The following is a 10612-nucleotide window of genomic DNA, read 5'->3' as shown; positions in this document are numbered from 1 at the left end:
TTTATCTTTTCAGCAGTCTTGGCGGTAACAGGTCACAAGTGACGGCGTTGTTGGTAACGCGTTACTTTTCTCAGTAGCGTATAGTGACCTACTCGTTACGTTTTCGACACACTAACAGGTAACGTACTTATGTTACTGTTTCAAGTAATGTAGTTACGTTAGTCGTTAGTACTAAGTCTTAAAGAAATTACACTTAAATTTTTTTCCGTGTTTTAGGCGTCAAGCCATGTTTTTCTTTGCGTTTTTTCTCGTGAGTATTTAGGTGAAACCGTAAAAAGAGATAAAGTAATTATGTTCAGTTTCTGCTTGAACATAATGTTTCTTGATATATGACCTGCATCGTCAAAACCGTAAAATGTGTTAAATTATAATTTAAGAAAGTAACGCAGAAGTAACGGGCATTACTTTTTATCGGTAGCGGTAACGCGTTCCTTTTTTTTTTAGGTAACGTAGCTCAGTAACGCGTGCCTTTTATTTGCAAGTAACGAGTAACGTATTTCTTGACTTTTTTTCGGTAACGCCTACAACACTGCCGTTCTGTCGCCGATCCCCTTCTGCTGGGTAGCACGGGCGTAGCGAGCTTCCGACGAGCGCTTGGTCGGTGCTTTGTGCGCGAACACCGTGGGAACAAAATCCGGGTGGTCTCGATCAGACAATGGTTTCCCTGCACATAAGCAAGCCTCGGGAGGGAGATTGAAATGGAAGCCGCATTTGCCTTCAAGAAAGTGTTTGCCGCACAAACGGTCGTTCGCGCGAGGCGACTATTATTTTCGATCCACGGATATTATCCACCTTCTATGCCTTCCAGAGTCTGCCGGGAACTTGTGGAAACTCACTCCTCTGCTTTTCTTGTACATTTAGGTGCAATTGACGGCAACACAGCTTCGCGGCATGCTGAAATGCTATGACGCCCAGGCGAAACATGCGCGCTTTTGCCCACACACCCCGGCTCCGGCGCGATCCCAGCGCCGCCGCAGCTACGTGACGTCAAGCCCGCGTGTCGGTCTATAGACGCGGACGACTACGACAAGGTGAAGTCGAGCCTTTTGAAGCGGTATCGCCTTTCTGCCGAGGCGTTCCGTCAAAGGTTTAGAAACGCACCCAAAAAGAGCAGCGAGGGCTACTCGGAATTCGCGTACACGCTTAAAACCAACTTGATAGAATGGTTGAAGAGCGAGGAAGTGTACGAAAGCCGCGACAAGGTAGTCGAGTGTGTGTGCCTCGAACAGTTCTTTCGTAGCATTCCGCAGTCAGTCAAGCTCTGGGTGCAGGATAGGGTGGGAGTCGACTCTGTCGAAAGGGCCGCTGAGCTAGCCGAAGAGTACGCGACGCGTAGAAAGCTGAGCGGAGAGGAAAGCGAACCAGGCCGGAGCGATCGCGCTGTACGTAAGCCCTTCCAACACCAACAGGGAAACGGCTCGCGAGATAAAAAGTCCGAGAAGCCCGAAACAGAAAAAAAGGTCCCCGAAAAGAAAGCAGATCACTCGAACGGAGACGAGGCGCAGAAAAACCAAAGAAAGCAGTTCGAGGCAAGGAAGCCGCTCCTGTGCTACAACTGTCAGGAGCCGGGGCACATAGCGGCCAGATGTAACAAACCGCGGGTTGTGTTCTCGTACGTGAACGGTAGTGACGAGAACCTGAAGCTTCTTCGTCCCTATCTTCACGAGCTCCAGGTAAACGGAAAGCCGTGCAGGGTGCTTCGGGACAGTGCAGCGACGATGGACGTTGTTCATCCGTCGTATGTAACTGCATCCGACTTTACTGGAGAGGTAGCTTGGATCAAGCAGGTGCTCGAAGAGCACAGTGTCTGTCTGCCTATGGCGAGAGTAAAGATAACTGGCCCGTTCGGAGAACTAGAGACAGAGGCGGCTGTCTCGCAAACAGTCCCGTCGGAGTATCCCTATTTGTTCTCTAACCGGTCAGATTTCTTGCTGCGCGAAAGGGGTCAACAGCTGGGAGAAGGACTGGTTCAGGCGTTGACGAGGTCCAAATCGCGTCAGCTTGCCCCTTTGTTGACCAGTAAGCCAGAGCCAGAAGCAGCTAACGGGGTGCAAGCACTCCCAGAGTTGGAGGCAGAGAAACGGGATGAGGGGGACCAGGTTGTAGAACAGCCCGACCTCGTAGCACCAGAAAGCGTACGAGGCCCCAACGCGTCGGCGCAGGAGGCGGAGGAAGACGGGGTCGTTGAGGGGTCTCTCTTAGCTCCGACCTCACGTAATTTTGATCGTCTGTTGCGGGTGGACCGAGCGTCTCTGACAGCCGAGCAGAAGAGCGACCCTAGCCTGTCAAGATTGCACGATACAGCCAAGGAGGGTATTGCTAGGGCCAATGTAACGGTGCATGAAAAAGACGGATTGTTGTATCGGCACTACAAGGACCGCAAAGGTAGGGTCTTAGATCAGTTGGTTGTTCCGACAAAGTACCGTGATGACCTTCTGAGTCTTTGCCACGGAAATTGCTGGTCAGGTCATCTAGGTGTGAACAAAACGAAAGAAAGGTTGCTGGGAGAGTATTACTGGCCGGGGTGCTTCAAAGACGTAGAGCGCTACGTAAAGTCGTGTGATGCATGCCAGCGAGTCGGGAAACCGGGAGAGAAATGGAAAGCTCCATTAAAACTCGTCCCGCTGATCTCGGAGCCATTTCGTCGACTTGTGATCGACACAGTTGGCCCATTGCCCAGAACTAAGTCAGGCTATAAGTACCTGCTCACCATGATCTGCCCGGCAACCAAATTTCCAGAAGCGATTCCTCTGAAGGAACTCAGCTCGTCGGAAATAGTCGACGCTCTGTTGACGGTTTTCGCGCGGATCGGATTTCCCGCGGAAATTCAGGCTGACCAGGGCACAGTTTTCACAAGCGCATTAACGACCACGTTTTTGCAGAGGTGTGGGGTGAGGCTGATACACAGTTCCGTGTATCACCCTCAGTCCAACAGCGTGGAGAAATGGCACTCTGTGCTCAAGAGAGTGTTACGCGCGTTGTGTCACGAACACAAAGAGGACTGGGAAAGCTGTCTCCCAGCAACTATGTTCGCTCTGAGAACTGTGCCTCATGAAGCCACTGGTTTCACGCTGGCCGAGTTGGTCTACGGGAGAGCCCTTCGCTCTCCGCTTCGAATGCTGAGAGAAATGTGGGAAGGGACGGGAGAAAACCAAACGGTTGTAGACTATGTGTTGGAGTTGCTGGAACGGCTAAGTGTTACGCGTGAACTAGTGGACAAAAACATGAAAGCGGCTCAAGAAACCGCTAAAGTGTACTATGACAGGAACGCACGACTCCGAACCTTTGAGGTTGGTGATCGTGTAATGATTCTTAGAACGGCGCGAAAGAACAAACTTGAAGTTCACTGGGAGGGGCCCGTAGAGGTCATTGACAAGCTGTCGCAAACTAACTATGCGCTGAAAATGCCCGGACATCGAAAACAAGTGAAAATCTATCACTGCAACCTGATGAAACCGTTCGTTGAAAGACAGGGTGTCGTTAACCTAACGTTAAACATGCCCGAGGAGCTACCTACCGAAATTCCAGAATGGAACGGAATCAGCCCAGGCGCTGAAAGCAGTGTGGATGAAATCATGGCACGTTGCGTGAACGCAGAGCTTCTTGACCAAGCGCAGGTAGATGATCTAAAAGTACTCTTAAACGAGTTTAGCGACACTTTCAGTGATCGACCGGGAAGGACAGACCTCATGACTCATGAGATAGAGCTCATTTCAACCGAGCCAGTCAGGTCCAAGGCGTACAGGGTGTCGCCTCGACAGAAGGAGATCATCGAGGCTGAGATAAAGCACATGCTGGATCTTGGGGTAATCGAGCCCGCCGAAAGCGACTACGCGTCGCCCTTGATTCTCGTCGAGGCTCCCGGTAAAGACCCCCGGCCGTGTGTGGATTACAGGAAGCTAAACGCAATCACAAAGGACCAGCTATATCCTATTCCTAACATTGAGGAGAGGTTAGAAAGGGTAAGCGCCGCGAGGTACATTTCGACACTCGATCTCGTACGCGGTTATTGGCAGGTTCCTATGTCGGAAAGTGCGAGCCGGTACGCCGCGTTCATTTCTCCGGTGGGGACTTTCCGGCCTCTCGTACTGGGCTTCGGGCTCAAGAACGCGCCATTCAGCTTCTCGAAATTGATGGACAAAGTCCTGAAAGGTATGGACGGTTTTGCGCTTCCTTATTTAGATGATGTCGCGATATTTTCCGACACGTGGGAGGAGCATATCGTCCACCTAAGAAGCGTGTTCACTAGGTTGCGTGACGCGGGGCTAACCATGAAGGCCAAAAAGTGCAATCTTGGTTGTTCCCATGTGAGTTACCTGGGTCATGTTGTTGGCCAGGGAACGAGGCGGCCTTCGGAGCTCAAGATTGCTCCTATTGCCGACTTTCCGACACCCCGGACAAAGACTGACATTCGCTCGTTCCTGGGACTCGTCGGGTATTACCAGCGCTACATACCCAACTATTCCCAGGTAGCAAGCCCCTTGACTGATGCACTCCGAAAGGGAGAGCCGGGTAACGTAGTTTGGGACGAGGCGAAGGAAAGCGCGTTTCAAAGTTTAAAGGGGGCGCTGATTTCCGGTCCCGTGCTTCGTGCACCAGATTACGACAAAGAGTTCATAGTGCAATGTGACGCTAGTGACAGAGGGCTGGGGGTGGTGTTAAGTCAGCTGGGAGATGACCAGGAAGAACATCCAATTTTGTACGCTAGTCGTAAACTAACCGTGAGAGAGGAGGCTTACTGCGCCTCTGAAAAGGAGTGCGCTTGTTTGGTGTGGGCGGCACAGAAGTTGTCGTGCTACCTGTATGGGGCGAGGTTCACCTTCGAGACCGATCATTGTCCCCTTACGTGGCTTCGCCAAATGTCGCCCAAAAATGGCCGCTTGCTCCGATGGAGTCTCACTCTCCAGCAATATAACTTCAGCGTCAGGTACAAGAAAGGTAAATTGAACGGCAATGCCGATGGGTTGAGCAGATTTTTCTGATATCACCAAAAACAGTAGGGATATGATCTCAGAGGTTTTCGTCATCCACGGGAATGAGGATCTAAGTGGGGGCACTTCGTTAAAACCCCAAAATGACCTCACAAATTGCGAAGAGTTTTTGTCTTTTTGTATTTTGTTCATAGTGACCTCTTTGGAAAAATGAGTTTTGCTTTGGCGACAGCGGGTCTCGATACCCGAAATTGTCCTAAGGTTTTAAATTGCATTGTTTTGGCAAATTTTGGTAATCCGTAATCCAGTCTGGCGGGTCTCTGGCGGATTCCGAGCGTTTGACTGCGGTGTGGCGTGGTGTTGTGGGGGATGTTTCCGCTGATGCCTCCGTTGTGAGAGGTCTGGGAGTTTGCTTAGTGCTTGCAGCATCTTCTCAAGGCCTACTCCAAGCCCACCTCTTCAGGCCAGCGATAGTATCACCGGCCATTCGAGGTTTCCCTGGCCCCGGAGGGGCTGTTAAGAATGGAACCTTCGGCGACCTTCTTCCGAGTTTCAACGCTGCGGAAACGAGTCAAGACGAGTCCGGGACCGTCGCCCGCTTGTCGGGGCCTGCGCGAAACGAGTCCCGACGAGTCCGGGACCGTCGCCTGCGTGACGGGGCCTGCGGCAACAAGTCTCAACGCGCCCGTGACGTTAGCGGGACGTGTGTGTGTGTGTGTGGTGGTTGGTGCGCTCGGGAAAGGGAGAGAGGCATGGCCTAACTGCGGAGAACTTTGGCTACGTCGCACTGGACGGCGGACTTTGCTGCATCGCACTTGACGGCGGGTTGCTGCATCGCACTGGCTGCCCTGGCGGGGAGTGAGGGAGAAACGGACCCTATATAAGGCGGAGCGCGAGGCTGCTCCGTTGTTCTCTCGGATTTGACGACTGTATCGCAACCATGTAATTAAACCGTTCGTTACGTTACCAAGTCTCCCACCTCCACTGAACCCCTGGGTTCTTCACTTCGGGGAATGGACGTCGTCTCGAGCCAGGAAGCTTCCGGACGTGCGGCCTAAACCCCGCCTCGAACACCAGTGACCTCCGCGCTTCCCCGTGCCCCGTTGTTCGGCAGCGCCATGAGTGAATTTTACGTGAAATGCGGGACATTTGGAAGATTTTGATATATCTTGCGGGACGCGGGACACGAGCCCTCAATGCGGGACAGTCCCGCGAGTCGCGGGACGGGTGGTCACCCTACGGGAGCCAGAGTTGCGCGTCTGTTTTCCACGTGCCGCCGCGCCGCTATTCGCCGAGATTCGATCACGTGAGAAGCCGGATCAAGTGTCGTGCAGGAAAGTAGACGTCGCGGGCGCCCCGGCGTACGCTCCCCTGCTCTTGAGCGCGCCGCGCGCCTCGAACGCGCGGCGCTGCTATTCGCCGAATTCAGTCACGCGAGGAGCAGACTCCGCATGCCGTGCAGGAAAGCCGGCGCTAGGGGGGTGAACGCGCAACCCTGGCGGTAGCGCCATCTATCAATACGTGCGCCAAACGCGCCCCGCCACTCGACTTAAAACTCGGTTGTCTCCTCCGCCGTCCGCCGTTGACCCAAGCAAGTTTTTTGGCCCTATTTTAAAAAAAGGTGCTACACTTTGTCATTTTACAGGATAAAACTGACCTGTGAAATACACCTTTGATGAAAAGTTTAGGTTGCTACGTGCAGGCGCCGATTTTTACGGCCCATTTTAGATCGAGCCTAGATATTTCAGTCACCCTGTTATCCACTTTGGTACCCTACACACCCTAGAATTAATCACACCATAATGAACTAAACACAAATGATAAAAAAAAAAAAAACACGGGAAATATCTGATACCTTACCACCCAGCCAATGTTACTACAGGGTGAAACAAGGAGACGGCAGGCTCTTTAAATCGACCGGAAAATTCGGTTTCTTAACCTATCGCGCTACAACTTCGTGCAGCGTTGCCCACACATGGTGCATTTTTTTGGTAAAATTTGCAAAGAGCGAACTTACCTGAGGAAAAAGTAAAGAAAGAAAAAGGCTTAGCTCCTATACATGGCTTGCATTGACGTCACATCAGCCGCCATTGCTCCGTACCGTTCTCCTGTGCCCGTAAATTTTGCAGCCTACATTTGATACCATTGAATTTGTTTTTCTGGTCAAGGCTTGCCGAGAAGTGCAGATTCGATGGTGCCAAATGTATGCCGCAGAAGGCTCCGTACAGGAACCTGGTACGGAGCAATGGCAGCTGACACGGTGCCATATGACGTCACGTGCAAGGCATGTATAGGAAGTGAGCAAGCCGGCCGTGTCGCGGCGGTCGCCTATTGTTCGCCGCGACCTGGCGGTAGCCGCCGCAGGAGCATCGGGCAGCAATGGCGACGAACAGCACGGCGGCAGTGTCCCCGTCGTGATTACGACGGAATTTCAAGCAGTTACGAGTTCGTAAAGTTCCTTCGGAAGCCGTTGCCGCCGGCTCAGAATCATCGCGAAGTAATAGCAACGAACAGCACAGAGGACAGTGGGCGACTAAGAATCCGGAAAGCTTCTTCGGTAGCCGGTGCAGAATCATCGGGGGGAAGCAGTGGCGATGAGCAGCACAGCGGACAGTGTTCCCGGGGTGATTACGACGGGGTTTAAGGCGGTTACGAATCCAGAAAGCTTCTTCCGTGGTGCCAATATGACGAAGAGAAAACTGTTTCATGAATCTGGCCGCGTGTACGACGTGAAGGAGGTCCGTTTCGACGGACAAGTGGATGTCACGGAGCGCCGTACTCTTTAAGCGCGCCCGCAAAAAAAATTTAGTTGGCGTTGAGTGAACTGCGGTAATTATGTAACGTTTATTTATGAATCAGCTTGACAATAACTGGGCGATTTCTTTTCGCGCCGTTCCGCGATTCTCTTTACTATCTTCTTGTAGGCTGATGGAAACATCCAAGGGTAGGCTTAGGAGGGCGACCGCATTCCGCTTCTCGATTCCGGTGAAGTATTTGTTGCATATTTTAGAGTTTGCCGTCGGCGTCGATGCTGTTCTATCGTCGCTAGAAGAGAAAAAAAAGTTAATTGTATTATTCGTCAGCAGCTTAAACAAAGCGCGAACTGGAAGGTAAGAAACACCACTAACCTGTATGGACGCAGAAGTCGAACTCAGGTCGCGCAGTACTCCGCCTCGTACGGCTTCGAAGGGACGATGTAGTACTTCGTGCCGTGCGCGATCTTGCCGACCACGCAGCAATTGTTGCGGCTTTCTTGGTGCGGAATAGCCATCAGGAATTACAGCGCTAACCCACTACAACGCACAATCAATGCAGCGACAGGCAGAAGATGCCCGATGCAACGGACCCGTTTGCCGCTAGGGGCGCCCTGGTCGGGGCTTGAATTAGATCCGCACGGTTCCTATAGGAAACACAGCGAAGCCACCGGTCTTCAAAAAGCACGGCGCCGTTTTGCACGGGACACAAGAGATGGCGCAATGAACGCCGCCAACGAACGAGCATACGGCGCCGAGAGCCAGCGTCTTTAGCAGACAATCTTTTCGACTCAAGCGACGCGCGTTCCACAGGCGGCGACAGCCGCAGAAACAAAAACAGGCGCGGTAACAACGAGGAACTGCAGTTCCTTGTCTGCTAAATACGGCGGCTCTCGGCGTCGTCTGCTCGTTCGTTGGAGGCAGTTGGCGTTAGGGGTGTCGCGAACCGGCCGAGGTTCGAGTCCGACCTGGTTCGACTTTTTCGAACTTTTCGTGGAAATTTCGACGAACCTTGTATTGAGGTTCGACTCGTGTGCGCATGCGCGACAGGCTGGCCAGTTGGCTTCGGATTGGATGGTAATGGCTAATGGATGAATTAAGGGCACCGCTGGTTGGTTATTTCAGTTAATACAGTACAAACAAAATTAAGTTATTAAGGTCTTTAGTGATTAGAAGTGGTTTCTTTTAATTCCAACTGTTAATAAAATAAAATAACCATTTGCATAAAAATAAATTCTCCAAACCTAGACATGCGTCTATCAAGGTCTGGCCACACTGTCCGCAAAGTCGAACCGGTCGAATCTGGTAAAAAGTTTCGAAAGTTCGTCGAACCGGTTCGACTTAGTCGAACCCCGAAAGTTCGACCTAAAAATCCGGTTCGACAAAAGTTCGCGACACCCCTAGTTGGCGTTAGGGAGGCTGTAGTGAGGGTGGGCGCAACTCAAAACCTGGAGAGCGTTTGCAATTTAATGGCGGCGCCTGAGGGAGAGGATTCGAGAAAGGATATGCGCCAGTGTTGCCTGCACGAGAGCAGGCGCCCGCTCTTTTGCAACTCTGTTGCTCCATGCGCCTTTCCTCCTCTCGCCTCCCATTGCAAGCAACGAGCGCCTTGGCGCAGCCTCTCTCGCTTCCTTCTCGCTCCGAGAATTGCAAGCGTCGAGCGGAGAAAGCAAAGTTGCCAGACAAGCAGCAACGTCCAAGATGGCGGAATTTACCATTTTTTCGCGTTAAAAAAATACTTAACCTATCGCAACAAAACTGGTGGCTATGGAAAAGTAATCATTTATACCTTGTGTAAATTATTCAAGCACCTTAATGGGCTTTTATGACCCGAGTTAGGAAAGAAAACGACCCTTTGCCCCATAGACTCCCAGCAAAATTTAGCAATTAAATGGCGTCCATGTCCCGTGATCGCCGATCTAGCAGTTGCACCCACCCTCACTTGAGCCTCCCTAGTTGGCGTCGCGACCACTTGCGCCATCTCTTGTCTTCCGTGCGAAACGGCGCCGTGTTGTTTGAAGACCGGTGGCTTCGCTGTGTTTCCATAGGAGCTAAGTCTTTTTCTTTCTTTACTTTTTCCTCAGGTAAGTTCGGTCTTTGCAAATTTTACAAAAAAAATGCACCATGTGTGGGCAACGCTGCACAAAGTCGTAGCGCGATAGGTTAAGAAACCGAATTTTCCGGTCGATTTAAAGAGCCTGCCGTCTCCTTGTTTCACCCTGTAGTGTAGATTACCTCAGTTGTGGAACTCCCGCGGAAGGGGGTACCCAACCTCACTCACTTCAATCCGCCTCCCGCCGTTCGAAGCGCCATCTAGATTTTCGTTTGCGAACTCTGTGTTCCATGGATGGATGGATGGATGGATGAATACGGCTGAGCCCTTTGGATCGGGCGGTAGCTTGCGCCACCTAGCCATTTTGTTTTACCATTTAAGCTTAGAATATTTAAATGTGAAATCTATATTCACTCCGCAGTGCAAAGAAAGTGAAGCTACGAAACCCCCTTGCCATCAGTGAATAAGAAAATACCTAGTTTTCTCTCGATTTCTGCCACCATTCACTTAATCTTTGCTTGGTAATCTCTACAGTCTTGAAATCCACTCTTCCTTCGCTGTCTCTAAAACCCAATGACTTTATTAAATCTATGTTGTCTTCGGTAGAGTACGGTGGAACGCCATCTAGACGCTGCGCCTCGAAACGTATGTATCCACTGCAGCTATCAAAGCTGCCGTCCGGCACGTCGAACGACGGAAGGCGAGTCGTGGTGAGTGAGGGGGGTATTGTAGGGTGCCTACATATCTGTCTGTTTCAGGGTGAAGACATTTATCGTTGCCATGAGTGTGTCAGCGCGTGACGCTCTCGCGCACTCGGTGCATGACTTGGGCGGTAAAATGCCGTCTATGCATTAGTCAAAGCTACGCGCTCGAGC

The 10612-nt window shown here is 51.5% G+C and overlaps 1 protein-coding gene across 1 annotated transcript; it reads left to right on the top strand.

Annotated features, from left to right (window-relative positions):
- Positions 1-1229: 1229 nt before the first annotated feature.
- On the top strand, positions 1230-4982 carry LOC121048362. Its single transcript, XM_040504601.2, has one exon. The coding sequence runs from the start codon at positions 1719-1721 to the stop codon at positions 4980-4982; it is 3264 nt and encodes a 1087-aa protein (XP_040360535.1). The 5' UTR covers positions 1230-1718.
- Positions 4983-10612: the final 5630 nt, after the last annotated feature.

Source organism: Ixodes scapularis, unplaced genomic scaffold, assembly GCF_016920785.2.
Source record: "Ixodes scapularis isolate PalLabHiFi unplaced genomic scaffold, ASM1692078v2 PGA_scaffold8__174_contigs__length_109621045, whole genome shotgun sequence".
NCBI classification, from domain to species: domain Eukaryota; kingdom Metazoa; phylum Arthropoda; class Arachnida; order Ixodida; family Ixodidae; genus Ixodes; species Ixodes scapularis.
Note: the sequence above shows the minus strand (reverse complement) of the source record. Positions and strands in the feature narration are given on the sequence as shown.